Source organism: Thamnophis sirtalis, unplaced genomic scaffold, assembly GCF_051295495.1.
Source record: "Thamnophis sirtalis isolate CommonGarterSnake01/CBP01778 unplaced genomic scaffold, rThaSir2_p1.2 scaffold_1, whole genome shotgun sequence".
NCBI classification, from domain to species: Eukaryota; Metazoa; Chordata; class Lepidosauria; order Squamata; family Natricidae; genus Thamnophis; species Thamnophis sirtalis.
In genome coordinates this window covers 175195976-175216449 of record NW_028261381.1, presented here as the reverse complement: position 1 = coordinate 175216449, position 20474 = coordinate 175195976, and the positions used below count along the sequence as shown (strand labels likewise).

Below are 20474 nucleotides of genomic sequence, written 5' to 3'. Positions count from 1 at the left end.
AGTGATGGAAACACCCCACAACTTCTGGAGGCAAGCCGTTCCATTGATTAATTGTTCTCATTGCTAGAAAGTTTCTCCTTAATTCCAGGTTGCTTCTCTCCTTGATTAGTTTCCATCCATTGGTTCTTCTGGTGCTTTGGAGAATAGTTTGACTCCCTCTTCTTTGTGGCGGCTTTCAAATACTGAAAGACTGGCCATCATGTCCCCCCCCCCCCCCAGTCCTTCTTTGCATTAAATTAGACATGCCCAGTTTTTGCAGCCGTTCTTCATACGTTGTGAAGAAAGATAAGAGATTTCCCGTACAATTTTTATCCTTCATAAAATATGTCGCCACATTTTTTATTTATGTTTATTTGATCTGACATTCCAGCTAGCGCAAAATGGATGGCATCCAGAGGTGGTATTCAGCCAATTCTGACATATATTTTGAGTAGTTCGGGAAGCCGGCAAATACCACCTCTGGTTGGCTCTGCCCCCATTTTTCACTGCCTCCCAAGTCCCAGCTGATCAGCTGGGTCTTCTTTTGTTGCCCTGCACAGAACGGAGCTGGCAAGCAGGTTAGTGGGGTGGGGAGGGAATAGGGATTTTACAGTATCCTTTCCCTGAAGTGGGGGGGAATGGGGATTTTACGGTATCCTTCCCCTGGAGTAGTGAGGAAATGGGAATTTTGTAATATCCTTCCCCTAGGAGTGAGGAAGGAATGGGATTTTTGCAGTATCCTTCCCCTGGAGTGAGGAGGGAATGGAGATTTTGCAGTATCCTTCCCCTGGAATTGGGTGGAAATGGAGATATTGCAGTATCCTTCCCCCAGAAGTGGGGAGGGATTGGAGATTTTGCAGTATCCTTCCCCCTTGAGTGGAGGGGGGAATGGAGATTTTGCAGTATCCTTCCCCTGGAATAGGGTAGAAATGGAGATTTTGCAGTATCCTTCCCCCGAAGTGGGGAGGGATTGGAGATTTTGCAGTATCCTTCCCCCTTGAGTGGAGGGGGGAATGGAGATTTTGCAGTATCCTTCCCCTGGAGTGAGGAGGGAATGGAGATTTTGCAGTATCCTTCCCCTGGAATTGGGTGGAAATGGAGATTTTGCAGTATCCTTCCCCCTTGAGTGGAGGGGGGAATGGAGATTTTGCAGTATCCTTCCCCTGGAGTGAGGAGGGAATGGAGATTTTGCAGTATCCTTCCCCTGGAATAGGGTAGAAATGGAGATTTTGCAGTATCCTTCCCCTGGAATTGGGTGGAAATGGAGATATTGCAGTATCCTTCCCCAAGGAGTGGTGAGGGAATGGGGATTTTACAGTATCCTTCCCCCAGGAGTGGGGAGAGAATGGAGATTTTGCAGTATCCTTCCCCCTGGAGCGGGGAGGGAATAGGGATTTTACAGTATCCTTCCCCCTGGAGTGAGGAGGGAATAGAGATTTTGCAGTATCCTTTCCCTGGAATAGTGTGGAAATTGAGATTTTGCAGTATCCTTCCCCCAGGAGTGGGGAGGGAATGTAGATTTCGCAGTATCCTTCCCCCAGGAGTGGGGTGAGAATGGAGATTTTGCAGTATCCTTCCCCCAGGAGTGGGGTGGGAATGGGGATTTTGCAGTATCCTTCCCCCAGGAGTGGGGAGGGAGTGGGGATTTTGCAGTATCCTTCCCCCAGGAGTTGGGAGGGGATGGGGATTTTGCAGTATCCTTCCCCTGGAGTGAGGAGGGAATAGAGATTTTGCAGTATCCTTCCCCTGGAGTGAGGAGGGAATAGAGATTTTGCAGTATCCTTCCCCCTGGAGTGGTGGGGGGAATAGAGATTTTGCAGTATCCTTCCCCTGGAGTGAGGAGGGAATAGAGATTTTGCAGTATCCTTTCCCTGAAGTGGGGAGGGAATGGGGATTTTGCAGTATCCTTCCCCCAGGAGTGGGGAGACAATGGAGATTTTGCAATATCCTTCCCCTGGTATTGGGTGGAAATGGAGATTTTGCAGTATCCTTCCCCTGGAGTGAGGAGGGAATAGAGATTTTGCAGTATCTTTCCCCCAGGAGTGGGGAGAGAATGGAGATTTTGCAGTATCTTTCCCCCAGGAGTGGGGAGAGAATGGAGATTTTGCAGTATCCTTCCCCCTGGAGCGGGGAGGGAATAGGGATTTTACAGTATCCTTCCTCCTGGAGTGAGGAGGGAATAGAGATTTTGCAGTATCCTTTCCCTGGAATAGGGTGGAAATGGAGATTTTGCAGTATCCTTCCCCCAGGAGTGGGGAGAGAATGTAGATTTCACAGTATCCTTCCCCTGGAATGGGGATTTTGCAGCATCATTCCCCAGCCACACCCACAGAACTGATAGCAAAGTTTTTTTTAATCCCACCACTGATGGTGTTCCTCATAACTGTTCTCACTTTTTTGCATCCACCATTGTAGGAAGAACAAGTAATCCAGGCGGTTCAACCTGAAGAGAAGCCATGTGAGGTGTTATCTAAGAGGACGTTGGACACCTTATGCACACCAACTGGACCCATAATTATCTTGCTTGAATCGGGCTCCACCGAACAAGTTAAAGAAGAGCGGAAAGCTCTTCAGGAACCCAAAGCTGTGGAGAGGGATCTCTCACCGCCCCGTACTCCGCCAAAGTGTGAAGCTTTAGCCATCTTGCCACCACCTTCTGAAGCTTCACGTAAGCGTTGACTGCCATTGAATTGGAAGGGGCCTTGGAGGTCTCCTAGTCCAACCCCTTGCTCAGGCAGGAAATGTTCTGACCCAGGCTTCCCGAGCAAATTCCTGGTCCCGACAAAAAAAACCCTTTTATTCATTTCCTGTGAATTCTGCTCCTTCACATCCAGCAAAGTCTTTCAAGGGAGGATTTATGGTCACAGACCTTATCTGGCTTGGAGAGCTGCCTGCACGATTTCTGCAGAACTTGGCAAGGAGCCTCTGAGAGTCACGAACCAATTAAGCGAAATAATTGTCTCCAGCAATCTCCACTCCCCTTTCGCTCCTCTTTTATTCCTTCTGGGAGGGGCCATTCATCGTCCACCAGTGGCCTTCCTACCAAGTCGACCCCTGTTCTTTAGCTGTTCCCTTCGCCTGGCAACCCTGCGCATGCGCACACTGGGAACAGGCTCCAGCTGTTCTTCTGCCCCACTGATCTCCTCAGAGCCTTCCCCAGACTCCAGGACTGGCCCATGTTCCTCCCCAACCTCCTCACTGTCCGAATCTGTTGCCAGCTCTGCTGGCGGTTGGCGGGCCACAACAGGAAACCCTATACCAAGGATGGCGCAGTGGTTAAATGCAGCACTGCAGGCTACTGCTAGATCAGCAGTTCAGCGGTTCAAATCTCACCGGCTCAGGGTTGACTCAGCCTTCCATCCTTCCGAGGTGGGTAAAATGAGGACCCAGATTGTTGGGGGCAATATGCTGACTCTCTGTAAACCGCTTAGAGAGGCCTGAAAGGCCTATGAAGCGGTATATAAGTCTACTGCTATTGCTATTGCTATTGCTATGTCAAACTCGATTTCATTGAGGGCCACGTCAGGCTGAGTTTGACCTCGGGGGTGAGTGCCACGGGCGGGGGGCGTGGCCAGCTCGATGTCACTCATCAAAGCTCCATTTTCGAACGTGATGGCCTCTTACAGCCCTCTGCCAGTGAAAATGGAGCCCGGGAGAGCCCTATGCAGCCCTCCGAGCTCCACTTTCACTGGCTGAGGGCTGCAGGGGGCCATCACGGCCTAAAACAGACACACCAGGTGGTCCTCCCAAGCTCCATTTTTGCTGGCAGAGGCACCACAGGCTGGTCCTTGGATGTTTCCAGAGCAGACCAGTGGGCTGGATCCGGCCCGCAGGCCTTGAGTTTGACACCCCTGCCCTATACTATTTAGGCTGTCTCTCCCTCTGTAAGGGAAGCCGTTCCACTGATTAATTGTTGCCACCATCAGGATATTTCATAGATTTCTTCTCTCCTTGATTAGTTCCCGTCATGAGGAGGACCAGCTAGTTGAGAAGGATTCTTTTCTCTCTCTTTTTTTTTTCAGGATCTGTTCCGGAGAAGATTCTACCTGTCTTAGTATCTCCTCCTCCGCAGGAGCCAAAGAAACTAAAATTCCCATGTTTCGAGGAAGGCTCGGTCTTTCATATACTGTATGAGAGGGTATGGTGTTCCTTCCCTTTGAGAAATCCAGGCTCATGAGCTGGGCTTGGAGATCATCTGGAAGCCCTTTATTATTGGATTATGTTCTCACAGAATCATGGGAAGGAAGGGTTGGGGATCTGGGATCTCTGAGCTCATCCAGCTCGGATCCCAGGAATCCGTGACTCCACAATCCCAAGCAGATGGCCGCCAGCATCGGTTGAAACACCTCCAGACAAGTAGCGCCTACCGTCTTTGAAGGCAGCCTAGTCCACTGGCGAATCCCATTATGGATATCGCCTTCACGGTCCTCTAAAATCCGGTCATTTCCATCCATTTTTCTTCTCTCATCTTCTGAACCCCACTATCCAGTCTTCTACATCAGAGGGCCCCCAACCTGGCTAGTTGCCACCGAGCCAAGGGAGTGGCCAGCCAATGCGTGCTTCCACAAAGGCACACGCGAGCCTCGTGACAGGTGGCCATGGCCCCACATGTGCGAGCCTCATCGTGGGCACCTGTGGCCGCACTCGCGTGAGCCTCATCATGGGTGCCCGTGGTCCCACTCACGGAGGCATCACGGCAGGCGCCTGTGGGCCCACTCATACGAACCTCATCTCAGATGCCCCGTGGCCCCACTTGCGTGAGCCTCGTCATGGGTCCCGTGACCCCACTCGTGTGAGCTTTCTCATGGGTGCCCATGGTCGCACTCGCAAGAGCCTCGATGCGGTTGCTTGCAGCCCCACTCACGCTCGCGTCGCCGCAAACATTTGCCCCGCCTACAAAATCATTCCTCTTTCTCCCCTCCCCCTGCTCCGGGCCACCAACCCAGAGAGCTTGGGGAACTCCGTTCTACATGACTGGATAGAAGTCACGGGGTTCTACTCCAACTGGGTCAAACATAGAAAGATCTGGATTGGACCACCCGCATCTTAAAAAAGTAAATAGCAGGTGAAAGAAATGAAAACTCTCTTGAAAAGCAACATTCACACCAGGGGTGGGTTCCGGCAGTCACTACTGCTGGTTTCCACATGCGCATCTACGCAGGGCAATACAAAATTGCTCTGCGCATGGGCAGAAGCAAAAAAGACAAGATGGCGGTGCCTATGGCGCCACCCGGAGAATCGGTTCAGGGACGTGTCAGGCCTGGGTTGCTGCTGGTTCCAGCCGCCAAACCACTACCGGTTTGGCCGAACCGGGCCGAACCGGTAGGAACCCACCACTGATTCACACTCAACAACAACCTGGTTGTTTAAGAAAGTGACTTTGTCAGGTTTCCTCAAAATGCCGTAATTGATTCATGAGTCTCGGACCAAACTTCAAAGGAAAATTAGTCATTTATTAGGACCATTGTCAGGCTTCTTTGTCTTCTCCATCCTCAGACCAAACCCGTCCTTGAGATGGTCCCAAAGGGTCTTCATAATATCATACAAGAAATCGTGGCGATGCATCACCCACAGACGGAAGTCCCAACTCAAACCGAAATGAAGGTAGAACCCGCTTATTCGCATTTTCAGGCTCGTTTCCCACAACTGCGCCCGAGTAAAGTCCTTAGGAATGGACTACCCTATGTTCCCATCCTGACAACATACAGGTAGTCCTCGACTTACGACCATTCGTTTGGTGATGGTTCGAAGTTACGACGGCGCTGAAAAAAATTGAGCAACAACTGTTTTTCACACACCTACGACCATTACCGCATCCCCCATGGTCGCACGATTAAAATTTGTACACTGGGCAACTGACTCATAGTTATGACGGTTGCAGTGTCCCGGAGTCATGCGATCCCCTTTTGCGACAAGCAAAGTCAATGGGGGAAGCCAGATTCACTTAACAACCATGTTATTAACTTAACAACTGCAGTGATTCACTTGACAACAGTGGCAAGACAGGTTGTAAAATGGGGCACTGTCCCACTTAGCAAAAGAAAGGTTGGGCTCACTTGTGGTCGTAAGTCGAGGGCGAACTGCATTTTCTTCAGCGCTATTATCTTTCTGATTCTACTAGCTATCCGATACTATGTTTAATATCAGACTACAGAACTGTAGTCTGGAATAACCAAGGTATGCAGTTAGTCCTCAACTTATGGCTATCGTATTTTTCGGAGTATAAGACACACCAGGGTATAAGACGCACCAAGATTTTGAAGAGGTAAGTAAGAAAAAAAAAGTTTTGGTCCTCCCCGGCCCCCCAGGAGCACTCTGCAGTCTTCAGCGGGGCTGGGGGAAGGCAAAAATGCCCCTATTTTTATGAAAAACAGGTGGAAAATAGGCCATTTTTCACAAAAATTGGGGCATTTTAGCCTTCCCCCAGCCCTGCTGAAGCCTCCAGAGTGCTCCTGGGGGCTGGAGGAAGGGAAAAACACCTCCATTTTTGTGAAAAATGGCCTGTTTTTCACCCATATTTTGCAAAAATTGGATACGGGGGTGAGGCTTCCGAAGGCCAAAAATGGCTGTATTCGGTGTATAAGATGCACCAACATTTCCATGCTCTTTTAGGGAGGGAAAGGTGTGTCTTATACTCCAAAAAATACGGTATTTAGCAATTGTTTGAAAAAAAGTGACTTACAACTGGTCTTCATATTTACAATCCTTGCAAGATCCTCACCGAATTTGGACGCTTGGCAACTGGTGTGTGTATTTAGGATGGCTGAAACCTCCTGGCAGGATCGCCATTTGTGATCTGAATACAGGTAGTCCTCAACGTACGACCAACATTGAGCCCGAAATTTCTGTTGTTAAGTGAGACATTTGTTAAGTGGGTTTTGCCCCATAATTCGACCTTTTTTGCCTTAATTATTAAATGAATCCGTGCAGTTTGGGTTCCCCATTGACTCTGTTTATCAGAGGGTCGCAAAAGGGGATCACGGATGTGGCGCTGGGACATTGCAACCGTCATAAATATGGGTCAGTTGCCAAGCATCTGAATTTTGGTCACGTGACCATGGGAAAGCTGCAAAGATCGTAACAGTGAAAAAAAGATCACAAGTCACCTTTTTCAGTGCCGTGGTAACTTAGAACAGTCACTATAAATGAACAGTTATAAATCAAGGACTTCTGAATACTTGTGATCTGATACTTGTGAAAAGCAAAGTCAGTGGGGGAAGATGGATTCGCTTATTATCATCATCACCACCATCATTTTTTTAATGATCCCATAATCCGTTGCGGGGTGGAGCCTGGTAAACTGACTGGAGCTAGCAGAGTGTTTACTGGCCCGATGCCCTTCCTGGCGCCAATGCGGAGTTTTGTTTGGCAGATATATTCTCATTGTGCCCAGAGAGAGAAAAATATCTGCCGAATAGCTCTATCTGGGATTGAACTCGCAGCCTCCTGATTGTGAGGTGAGAGCTCCACCCCTAGGCCACCATACCACTCCACAAGATGGATTCACTTAAGGACCATGGCCAAAAAAAGGGCAACCTACTGAACCCCTTTTTTCATGTCTCTTCTCCCTGTTCCTGCTGTCTATCTTACTGGCCCAAAAAAGGAAGAACCAGAGAGCATTCTGGTGACCCACAAGGGGAGACTTTTATCTCAACGAGGAAAGGACAAAGCTACCAGCGAAGGCACGTCTTCTCTCTTCATGCCGTATGGGAACGAAACTGCTTCAGCTATGGCCACCAGCCTCAGCTCGTTCGTGGTATCGCCCGTCGGACAGGTCTTTGCGAACACCATCGAGCGGGCGCTAAGTAAATCTGAGGAATGGATGAATTATTACCTTCCAATACCAGAGTCTAAAAAGGGTGAGAAACGGCTCAAGCTAGTTCAGGGGTCAGAAACCTGCGGCTCCGGAGCCGCATGTGGCTCTTTCATTCCTCTGCTGCGGCTCCCTGTTGCTGGTCGGCTCCACAATTGATAGGGCTTTTGGTTAGGACAGGGTAGAGGAAAAAGGACGCTGCACTAGGAGGAGACTCTATGGTGGGGGAACCGGACTTCTGGTCGGCTCTAGAATTGAACGGGAGGCTTCCGGTTAGGACCTTTGTGGCTCTTTGACTGTTTAAGGTTGCCGATCCGTGTGCTAGTTGAAGCTAAAGATTCCTCTCGTGGCGCATCTCCTAATTCTTGTTTCTCCTCCAACCTTCATCGCTTTTCAAAACCCTTTCTTAGCATTACGGGTAATCTTGACTGGGGCTTCCTAGAGGGGGTAGGTTAGCTCCTTGACAGATGTTTCCAGTTGTTTTGGAGCTTCAGGAGTAGGTTTCGGCCAATTCTTTGGAAGCTCTCCTAGATAAGTCATTAGTGAAGAACCTCATAAGGGTGGCATCCGATGGACACATGTCATGGTGGAGGACAATTTGTGGGTATTCTACTTAGGTTCAGACCTGAAGCAACTCTTCATCAAAAAGTCTGAGGAAGATCCTCCTTGCTATCTCTCTAAGTCTCTGAGATGTTTCCTTCAAAGGTTCGCCATGTTCTGGGCAGGAGATACATTTCCAAATATTTCCAATTTGTTACAGAGGTAAGGAAAGAGCTGGCAACAGTTTGAGAATCGGTCAAATCCAGGGGTGCCGGATTTGCTGCCGGGTTTACTACCAGTTTGTAACCTGTGCCGGTGCCATTCAATGTGCAGAACAATTTACAGTGAACTGCGCACACGCAGTCACTAAAAACCAAAATGGCGGCAGCCTAGCAGCGGTGAAGGAACCGGTTTGGGGGCATGACAGGCCTGGGTCGCTGCCAGTTCTGCGACCCAGGCCTGAATTCAGAGACATGCGGTCAGGGGAGGCAGGCAGTGACGTGCAGTCAGCTTTATGGCTGGTGAGGCAGCTTTTTAGACTTGTGGACTTCAACTCCCAGAATTCCACAGCCAGGCATGCTCAGTTCCGATTTAAAGCGACAGCATTTTTCCCCTTTGCAAAATAAGTTTTCCCATTCTTTTTCTTCTCCCTCCCCCTCCTTCCCCCCTCCCTTCCCCCTCTCTCAAACAGACACATGCACACAGAGAAATTGGATCCTTCTCTCACTCACTCACTCTCAAACAAACACAAACAAAGAAGTTGGATTGGATATATTTTCCAAAGGCTTGAAAGCAGCTCTTCTGCCATAACCCCCCCTTCCCCTGCTGCCTTCCGATCAAACTTTTTGAATTCCTCCCCCCTCCCCACACACGCACCTTTTCCAGCTGTTTCAGAGACGATTTCAACTCTGCTTCTGCCTGTCCTCATGAAAGGCCAGAGCTCTGAGTCAGACTGAGCTAGTTGCTCCCAGAGAACTCTAAAAAGCCTCTAAAAATGCCCTTTACAGGAGGCGAGAGAACACGTGCCTCCTTTGCATACAAATTTTTTTGCTTGTTAACCCTTGCTTAACTCTTAAAAGGCGAAAAATTGCTGATGCACAGGAGGCCCCTATTTCTCTGGCCTCCTCCTATAGTTAACACTAAGCACTGTTCCAAGTCACTGTGAATCTGGTAGCAACTACCTTGGCTTTAATTATTTTTTTAAAAAAATCTTTAAAATTATTTCCTTTTCCTCATGACTGGTGAGGCCACGCCTCCCCTGCCTCTAGTGACTGCACGTCCCTGGAGGCAGGGGAGATGGGGCCTCCCCTGTGTCATGAGGAAAAGAAAAGGAAAATTAAAAGGAAAAAGGCTAAGGTAGTTGCTACCAGAATGACTCTGCTTAGTGCTAACTGCAGGGGGAGGCGAGAGAACTACGGGCCTCCTTTGCATAAGGAATTTTTCGCCTTTTAACCCTTGCTCAGAGTTAAGCAAGGGTTAAAAGGCGAAAAATTCCTTATGCAAAGGAGGCGCGTGGTTCTCTGCCTCCTGGTCTGGGAGCAGCAGGTCTTCCCTAAGTTGCCTTTTTCTTTTTACATTTTCATCATGGGGGACAAGAAGAGAGTTGAAATGATCCTCTGACACAGCTGGAAAAGGTGGGTCCGAGGAAGGGGGCAGGGGGGGGGAGGAATTCAAAATTCCAATCATCCATCCCCTATAATATGCAGCTATAAAGTGATATTTGATGTTTGACCGAGTATATAAGTGTAGTAATATGGGACATCATTTTGAAATGGCCAGTTTCCTATAGAAAATTATAGTTATTCTTGAACACTTCCCAAAATTCACTGCAACATGTATGTATTATTTGGTTCACCAGTTGAAACAGAAATAGTTCCCTGAACAATATTTAAAGTGGTAAAAAGAAGCTGACTTCTTCAAATGAGGAGCCCGGACGAGGCTGGAGCGAGAGCCGCTGAGGCAAAAGGCAAAGAGGGGTGGGGGGAGTTCCAAGAGGCCCCCTCCCCTTTTTGCACTCCGCAAGCCAGGCCCGCAGCGGCAAGAGGCTCAGCTCCGCTTCTATCGCCCCCCCGCCCGCTCCAGAGAAGCCGGCCATGGGTGAGTCTCCGCAGCCCCGGTTCCATCTCCAAGCAGCCCCAGGAGGAAACGGGCCAGCCCCGCTTCCCTCCCCGGACTTTCCGGGAGCAGAGGACCCGCATTCTGCTCCCCCTTCCAAGCTCCAAGTGGCCAGCCTTTCGCCTCCGCGGGTCTCGCTCCAGCCTCGTCTGGGCTCCTGCTCGGCGAGCCTGCCGGAGCTCTGAATGAAAGCGGTGGGAGCCGAGACTGGCCACTCGAGAAGTGGGAGCGGAATGCAGGTCCTCCGTCCCGGAAAGTCCAGTGAGGGAAGCGGGGCTGGCCCGTTTCCTCCCGGGACTACTTGGAGACGGAACTGGGGCTGCGGAGACTCGCCCGCGGCCGGCTTCTCTGGAGTGGAGGGGGGCGATAGAAGCGGAGCTGAGTCTCTTCCCGCTGCGGGCCTGGCTTGTGGAGTGCAAAAAGAGGAGGGGGCCTCTTGGAACACCCCCCACCCCTCTTTGCCTTTCACCTCCACGGCTCTCGCAACAGCCTGGGCAGGAACTGGCGCTCTTCTGCTGCGGGCGGGACGTACTCCTGGTGGCCTGTTGCTCCGGCGCCTGCAAGGTGGAAGTGTTTGCCGGGCGGGGCGGGCAAAAGCCGAAAGAAAGCGCCTCACCACTTCTGTCTGACATAGAGGCGCCCCACGCCCCGCAGCTGGGTCGGACATAGCTGCAGGGCGCAGGACGCCTCTATTTCGGACATAGCTGCTGTGGAGGGGTGCGGGCGAAAGCCACGTTCTTTCTTTTTGCCTCACCAGCCATAAGCTTCACCGCACGTCACTGCCTGAATTCCACTACCAGTTCGGCCGAACCGGGCCTAACCGGGAGCAACCCACCTCTGATCAAATCTAGTCACAATTTTCCACAAAACGCTCTTGGGAACAAAAACATCTCAATCTCTACATCTACCTACACATCTATCTACATACGCACATATTGTTCATTTTATTTTAAATATTTTAACAGTTTGTGATCTATCTTTTATCATCTATCATTCCATCTACCATCTATTCATCATCTATCATCCGTCTATCTCTGTTTGTCTGTATGTCGGTATGTCTATCATCCATCTTTACACATACCTATCCACACACACAATTTTATTTTAAATATTTTAACAGTTTCTGATAACTAGCCATGCATGCATCCATCCATCTATCCATCCATGCATCCATCTCTGTCTGTCTGTCTATCATCATCATCATCATCTAGCTCTATACATATCTGCCAACACACAGTTAATTTTATTTTAAATATTTTAAGTTTCTGATATCTATCTATCTATCTATCTATCTATCTATCTATCTATCTATCTATCTATCTCTATCTATCTATCTATCTATCTATCTATCTATCTATCTATCATATATATATATATATATATATATATATATATATATATATATATATATATATATATATATAATCTATCATCTATTATCATCTATCATCTCTCTATCTACACATAACTACCTACATATATGCATACAGTTAATTTTATTGTCAATATTTAACAGTTTCTGACCTTTATATCTATTATCTATCTATCTATCTATCTATCTATCTATCTATCTATCTATCTATCTATCTATCTATCTATCATCTATCTATCTATCTATCTATCTATCTATCTATCTATCATCACCTATCATCACCTATCAATCATGTATCACCTATTATCATCTATCAAATCTCTACCTACACATAACTACCTATATATCCATACAGTTAATTTTATTGTAAATATTTAACAGTTTCTGACCTTTATATCTTCTATCATCTATCTATCTATCTATCTATCTATCTATCTATCTATCTATCTATCTATCTATCTATCTATCTATCTATCTGTAATCATCTATCAATCATCTATCATCTATTATCATCTATCAAATCTCTATCTACACATAACTACTTACATATATACATAGTTAATTTTATTTTAAATATTTTAACAGTTTCTTATCTTTATATCTATCATCTATCTATTTATCTATCTATCTGTCATTTATCATCTCTCTATCTACACATAACTACTTACATATAGGCATACAGTTAATTTTATTTTAAATATTTTAACAGTTTCTTATCTTTATATCTACCATCTATCTATCTATCTATCTATCTATCTATCTATCTATCTATCTATCTATCTATCTATCTATCTATCTATGTCATTTATTATCTATCTATCTACACATAACTACTTACATATACGCATACAGTTAAGTTTATTTAAATATTTTTAAAAGTTTCTGTCCTTTCCTTAAGGGGATTCAGGATTATTCCTAGATTTAATTTAATTTTTTTAAAAAACAAAGCTGTATTTCCGGCAAAGGCAATATTTATAAATGGATAGAGAATTACTGAAGTCCCACAATTATTGCTCAATTTATTAGTAAAAAAATTCCAAGCAAATTGAATTGTTTTCCAGATACAAAATAAAAAGAGCATGTGTTTAAGGAGTTCTTCAAGTCTTCCAAGGTCATTCCCACGTATAGGTAATCCTCACCTTATGACCAGTCACTTAGCAGTCAAAGTTACCACAACAAAAACAAGAAGTGTCATACCTCCCAGCACTTCAACCTCTAAATAGAAATGATCCTTCACTCCATTTATTAGGAAAGTTGTATTTTTATTAGAAGTCAAGTTTTTTGGAATAATGCAAAGCCAGAACTGAGAATCACACGCCCGAACCCCTTAAGTTCAACCTTTCCCTCCCTTAACTGCCTCTCATTGCTGACAATCCCCCTCCCAAAATCAGGTTCAAGCAAGATGTTTTCAGAACGGTCAGTTCAAGTGTAGGTTGATAATGCAGCTGCCTGCATATTCCCAGCCAGGTGACCTTGAAGCAGCATCCCGGGAATGCCGTTACTTTTGCTTTCCCCTACTGTGATATTCCTTTCCCCTGCTGCAGTGGTGGGTTTCAAAAACTGTTCGAACCTACTCTGTGGGTGTGGTCTCCTTTGTGGGAGTGGCTTGCCGCCCATGTGACCGGATATGAAGATGCCGACGACACTTGTCAGAACCACCTTAAATTACCTCTCACACAGCCCTGGCATGCATAAGGATATGATGTAAACTTGTTTTTTAAAAGGCATCTTTGGTTTGCGTTAAAACAACTTCAACACACGCAATGTTCTGATTGCACCACCAACGCAGTAGTCATCCTTACCTTTCACAGAGGCCCTGAGTTTTATAAATAGGAGCATGATAGTGTAGAATAATCCTATCCAAGGACCAGTGGTGGGTTTCAAAAAATTTTGGAACCTCTTCTGTAGGTGTGGCCTGCTTTCCGGGTCCACTGGTGGAACCTCTTCTAACCGGTTCGGTAGATTTGATGAACCGGTTCTACCGAATAGGTGCGAACTGGTAGGAACCCACCTCTGCCCTGCTGTGAACTCCTCCCTTTCTGGATTGTCACCACATGGTAGGGAAGCACAAGCAAGTGTAAGGGAGTATAGTAGCTGACAAGGGGACCTACAACCAGGATTCAAAGTTCCAATGGTCAAGTCCCCTCTATGGTCACCTGACCTAACTTTAGATACTCAGCAATATGGTTGCATCGATGGCCATTTGCAACCTCCCATGGTCATGTGAGTGTGTTTTATTACAGTTCTGCTGGAAACCAACATTTTCAGTTTTTGGGCAAAGCCTCACCCATAGTGGAGATGTGGTGGCTCAGGGGCTAAGACGCTGAGTTTGTCAATCAGAAAGGCCGGCAGTTCAGCACTCCGAATCCCTAGTAATGGAGTGAGTTCCCGTTCCTTCTCCCAGCTTCTGCCAACCTAGCAGTTTAAAAGCACCTAAAAATGCAAGTAGAAAAATAGGAACCACCTTTGGTGGGAAGGGAACAGCGTCCCGTGAGCCTTCAGTGTTGAGTCTTATGCCGGCTACGTGACCACCGAGACGTCTTCGGACAGCGCTGGCTCTTCGGCTTTGAAACGGAGATGAGCACCGCCCCCTAGAGTCAGGAACGACTAGCACATATGTGCGAGGGGAACCTTTTCCTTTACCTTACACCCATAGTGAATCATTGCTTCACTTAATGACCATGGCACTTGCTTACTAACTGCTGTGGCTGCTTAATATCCACTACATTCGCTTAATGACCATTGCAAAAAAAAAGGTCCTAAAATCGGATCAGTCACATAACCAACCTGTTTTTATGACCAAGAGAACACACGACCATAATGGGCAGGCTCCATTATGGTCCTATCTGAGGGGCTACCTCTAATGCGGTATTACAGTACATCCAGGGGTGGGTTTCTCGCCCCGTTCCAACCGGTTCGGTTGGAACGGGGCCGGCGGCGTCCTCGTGCACGCGTGCAGTGCATGCATGCGTACTAGCGTCTGTGCGATGCTCCAGCTGCTCCTGGAGGATCGCGCAGGCGCTGTATGCGTCCTGCGCATGCGTGGAAGCGCAGAACTCGTCAAAACCGGGTAAGAAACGCGGGCGGGCGGGTGGACCTTTCGGCGTTCCCGGAAGTTACTTACTTCCGGGTTCGCCGACCAACCGGTTCGCGGGGACCACCGCGAACCGCCTGAAACCCACCCCTGAGTACATCAGGTGACTGCCCAGCACTGTGATGTTCAGCCTAAATCCTTTTTAAACACCGAAGGCCTCAACCGTTGGCAAAATTGGCCTTGATGCTTCCATATCGAGGAGAATTGTGATTGTGTTTTCTCAGCTCTTTCGAACTCCACCCTAGGGCAAGTGGACACGGCAATGCAAGACCTTTGCAAAGAAGGATGTTTCATGAGGATCAACACGCTTTCGACCCAGCTGAGGAATCGGGCCTTCAAAATTGTGTTGCACCAAATCAAGGCAGCGCGTCAGAACACACACAAGAATCTCTCACTGCTTGATCAGATCTTGGACATGGTAGGTGTGAGGAGCTGGAAGATGCTAGTGCCACCAACATCACATCCCTGTTTCAAAGTTCTCTGATATTGTATGCCCTGCATCCTTTATTCCAAAGTTCTCTGATATCGTACTCCATTCATTTCATTTATTGAATTTCTAGGCTGCCCAATCCCGAAGGACTCTGGACGGCTTACAGAAATGAAAAACTATTTAAAAAGAATTAAAACAATGAAACACAACAAAGTTTAAAAAAGCACAACATACACCCAATCAGAGAGGGGCCGGACCTCAATCAAGAGGTCAACGGCCCCAGGCCATCCATTCTTATTCCGAAGTTCTCTGATATTGTATGTCCTCCATCCTTATTCCAAAGTTCTCTGCCATCATATGTCCTCCATCCTTATTCCAAAGTTCTCTGATATCGTATGTCCTCCATCCTTATTCCAAAGTTTTCTGCCATCATATGTCTGCCATCCTTATTCCAAAGTTCTCTGATATCGTATGTCCTCCATCCTTATTCCAAAGTTCTCTGCCATCGTATGTCCTCCATCCTTATTCCAAAGTTCTCTGATATCGTATGTCCTCCATCCTTATTCCAAAGTTCTCTGCCATCGTATGTCCTCCATCCTTATTCCAAAGTTCTCTGCCATCGTATGTCCTCCATCCTTATTCCAAAGTTCTCTGATATTGTATGTCCCCCATCCTTATTCCAAAGTTCTCTGATATCGTATGTCCTCCATCCTTATTCCACAGTTCTCTGATATCATACGTCATCCATCCTTATTCCAAAGTTCTCTGATATCGTATGTCCTCCATCCTTATTCCAAAGTTCTCTGATATAGTATGTCCTCCATCCTTATTCCAAAGTTCTTTGGTATTGTATGTCCTCCATCCTTATTCCAAAGTTCTCTCATATCGTATGTCCTCCATCCTTATTCCAAAGTTCTCTAATATTGTATGTCCTCCATCCTTATTCCAAAGATCTCTGATATCGTATGTCCTCCATCCTTATTCCAAAGTTTTCTGCCATCATATGTCCTCCATCTTTATTCCAAAATTCTCTGATATCGTATGTCCTCCATCTGTTGTGGCCCGCTGGCAGGCAGTGAGGAGGTTGGGGAGGAACATGGGCCAGTCCTGGGGGCTGAGGAAAGCTCAGACAAGGGCTCTGCATCGGAGGCAGAGAGGGAGCTAGACAGCAGTGAGGCAGAGGAACAGCTGGAGCCTGTTCCCAGTGTGCGCATGTGCAGAGCTGCCAGAAGACAAGAACAACTCAGAAAGCAGGGTTGACTTAGGAATAAAGCCACACCTTGGAGGTGATTGCCCCTCCTATAAGAAACAAAAGAGGAATGAATGTGGAGGGGGCTTTTGTAGGAAAGAATTCGTTCCTTCGGTCGTTTCAAGAGTGGAAAATTCTGTTTGTGACTATAAGAGACTCTGTGCCAAGTTTTGCCTTGCCCTGTGTTTGGAAATTAGTTATTTGGCAGCTCTCCAAGCGAGATAAGGTTCGTGTTGATAAATATTCCTCAGAAAGATTGTTTGCCAAGCCTTGCAGCCTGTGAATGAAAGGAATTCACAATCGTGTAAATAAAAGGAGTTTTGCCGGGACCAATGCTTCATGCTTTTTAAGGAAGCCTGGGTCAGGACATCATCCCTGTTTCAAAGTTCTCTACCATCATATGTCCTCCATCCTTATTCCAAAGTTCTCCACTACCCTATGACCCCCATCCTTGTTTCAAAGGTTTCAGCCATCATATGTTCTCCATCCTTATTCCAAATTTTTCTGCTATCGTATGTCCTCCATCCTTGTTTCAAAGTCCATCACCAACCTACAGATGTCCTCAACTTACAACAGTTCATCACCGTGATCCCGTGATCAAAATTCATACCCTTGGCAACTGATTCATATTTATGATGGTTGCAGTGTCTTGGTGTTCACGTCATCACCTTTTGCGACCTTCTGGCAAGCAACGTCAAAGGGGAAGCCAGAGCCACTTAGCCAACCACGTTACTAATTTACCAACTGCAGTGATTCACTTAACAACTGTAACAAGGGGCGTAACCCACTTAAAAACTGTCTTGCTTAGCAACAGAAATCTTGGGCTCAATTGAGGTTGTAGGTCAAGGAACACCTATGTTATCATCTTCAACTTCAACCACAACTGAGCCCAGAATTTCTGTTGGTAAATTTATTTATTTATTTATTTATTAGACTTATATACCGCTTCATAGGGCTTTCAGCCCTCTCTAAATGGTTTACAATTTTTTTTTAGCAAATTGAGTCAGCAACTTGCCCCCACAGTCCAAGTCCTCATTTCACCCACCTCGGAAGGATGGAAGGCTGAGTCGACCTTGAGACATTTGTTAAATGAACTTTGCCCCATTTTGTGAATTTTCTTGTCGCGGTTATGGAGTGAATCTCAGTTAAGTTGGTAACATGGTTGTTAAGTGAATCCGGCTTCCCAGTTGACTTTGCTTCAGTGGTGGGTTTCAAAAATTTTTGGAACGTACTCTGTGGGTGTGGCCTCCTTTGTGGGAGTGGCTTGCCAGCCATGTGACCTGGTGGGAGTGGCTTGCCGGCCATGTGTTCTCTCTCTCTCTCTCTCTTTCCTTCCTTTTATCTCTCTGTCCCTTTTTTCTTTTTTTCTTTCATCTCTCTCTCACTCTTTTTCTTTCTTTTTTCTTTCTTTCTTTCTTTCTTTCTTTCTTTCTTTCTTCCTTTCTCTCTCTCTCTCTCTCTCTCTCTCTCTCTCTCTCTCTCTCTCTCTCTCTATGTGAGTGTGTGTGTGTGTGTCAGTGGTGGGTTTCAAAATTTTTGGGAACCTCTTCTGTAGATGTGACCTGCTTTCCGGATCCACTGGTGGAACCTCTTCTAACCGGTTTGGTAGATTTGACGAACCGGTTCTACTGAATAGGTGTGAACTGGTAGGAACCCACCTCTGCTTTGCTTGTCAGAATGTTGTAACAGGTGGATTGCCTGAACCTGGGACACTGAAACCGTCATCGAGATGAGCCAGTTGCCAAGCGTCTGAATTTTAATCAGGTGATCAAGGGGATGCCACAAAGATCGTAACTGTGAAAAATGGTCGCAAGACACATTGTTCAGCGCCGATGTAACTTTGAACAGTCACTTAAATTAACTGTTGTAAGTTGAGGATTATCAGTAATCTTCCTTTCTCACTTTGGATAGTTGTAAGTCGAGGACTTACAACTAAGGGATAGGGTGGCTCAGTGGCTAAGCATTTTCATTATTAACACACGGTACAATTTCTTGTAGAGCTTGTCGATCAGAAAGGTCGGCACTTCAGCAGTTCGAACCCCTAGCGCCGCGCAACGGAGTGAGCTCCCGTTACTAGTCCCAGCTTCTGCCAACCTAGCAGTTCGAAAGCATGTAAAAATGCAAGTAGAAAAATAGGGACCGCCGTTGGTGGGAAGGTAACAGTGTTCCTTGCGCCTTTGGCGTTGAGTCATGCCGGCCACATGACCACGGAGACGTCTTCGGACAGCGCTGGCTCTTCGGCTTTGAAACGGAGATGAGCACATACACCCCTAGAGTCGGGAAAGAGTAGCACAAATGTGCGAGGGGAACCTTTAGCTTTAAGTCGAGGACTAGCTGTACTAATGCTTCTTTCTCTCTTTGTAGGTGGAATACGCTCAAACTACAGGGAGCGCCACTTTGTCCAACGTCCCGCAGCATTTGGCTAATTGGTGGACTCAATGGAATGCATCGCAGGGTTTGCCCAACATGCAGCCATCATTATCAACATCGTCAACGATCAGAGAGTCCATCTCTTTACTGCCTGAGGTATTTTGGTAAAACAGAAAACCCAAGTGGGTCCAGGTTTTATTAGTGGCCATTGGTGGGATGGTGAGGGGGAGGGGCGGTGGAGCACAAGAATAACCCAACAAAAGGCAAAAAAGCTAAGCAGGTATCCAAGATTTTGCAGTTCGATTCCTTCTTATTTTGATGACACATGAATAAGACAGGGTTCAGATCAGGGGTGAAATGCTACAGGTTCAGACCTGTTCGCCCAAACCGGTAGTAAAAAAATGCTACTGGTTCGCCCAAACTGGTAGTAAAAAAAAATGCTACTGGTTCACCTGAACCGGTAACTCCGACAATCAGCTGTGTGTCAATCAGCTGTGCCGCACGATTTAGATTCACTAGGAAGCAGGATTTTAGGGGAAATATTCTGCCCTTTTAATACTTCCTAAAATATCTCATTTTCCTAGGAGAGCGGTGGGTGCTAACTTCCTACACTGATTTGAAAGATCTCACGCCCCAAAGCTAGAGATCCATTCCTTTCTTTCTTTCTTTCTTTTGCTTTTAGCAACTGGAGATGAAAGCTTTCCTTCTCACCCGTGACCTGGCCCGGGAGCTCTACCACACCTACCACAACCTCCTGCCGCACATCTCCGAGCTGCCGGCGCACCTGCAGGAGAAGGTGACTCAGATCCACGAAAACCTGGAGGAGATGCAGGGCTACCTGTCCTCCAGCACCAACCTGAGAGATCTGCCCAACAGCATCGTTCTCCAAAGCCGGCAAAAATTAGCCACGGCCCGGGAGAATCTGGACGAGCTGTTGGAATTCATGGGAAGGAATGCGGGGTCTTCTCGCTCAGGCAAGGAACTGCTGGGTCATCCTGTCCTCAGGCAACGAGAAGGGAACACCTCTGAACAAAAACTCAAGTCAGAGAGCGCAGGGTCTCGGCTCTTTCCCTACCCACCTCCTCCAACCCCACCTCCACTGTAGCCTCCTTTGACACCCCCTCCTACGCTCACAGATGCCAAACGTTGAAAAGGCTGATGAGCTAGCGGGCTTCAGTTCCACCACAGAAGTCATGGGAGGGAGATGGAGGTCTGGTAGGGCTGGGGTGAGGTAGGCCAGCTCCCCCCCTGGGCCAGCAGGAGGGCTTCAAGGCATTGTTTCCAATTAAAGACCCTTGGAAACCAGCAAGCATCTGCACGTTCCTTCAGGATCTCCTCAAACAGTGGTTCCAGCTCAACGTCTGAGTTCTTCAAGCTCGTCCTCTTGAAGAACGGGTGGACTTCGACTCCCAGAATTCCCCAGACAGCCTGGGGAATTCTGGGAGTCGAAGCCCGCCCGTCTTCAAGCTGACGAGCCTTGAGGAGCACTGCTCTAATAGCTAGAGTTGGCCT

The 20474-nt window shown here is 47.2% G+C and overlaps 1 protein-coding gene across 1 annotated transcript in view; it reads left to right on the top strand.

Moving 5' to 3' along the window:
• LOC148049865 (uncharacterized) overlaps positions 1 to 20267 on the top strand; it is a 30236-nt gene extending 9969 nt beyond the window's left edge. The window contains exons 5-11 of the mRNA XM_087703370.1: positions 2395 to 2647; positions 4002 to 4117; positions 5476 to 5583; positions 7583 to 7838; positions 15159 to 15331; positions 18957 to 19118; positions 19645 to 20267. Coding sequence (XP_087559496.1) covers positions 2395 to 2647; positions 4002 to 4117; positions 5476 to 5583; positions 7583 to 7838; positions 15159 to 15331; positions 18957 to 19118; positions 19645 to 20067 — 1491 coding nt within the window. The 3' untranslated portion in view covers positions 20068 to 20267. The remainder of the gene's footprint in view (positions 1 to 2394; positions 2648 to 4001; positions 4118 to 5475; positions 5584 to 7582; positions 7839 to 15158; positions 15332 to 18956; positions 19119 to 19644) is intronic.
• The last annotated feature ends 207 nt before the right edge of the window (positions 20268 to 20474 follow it).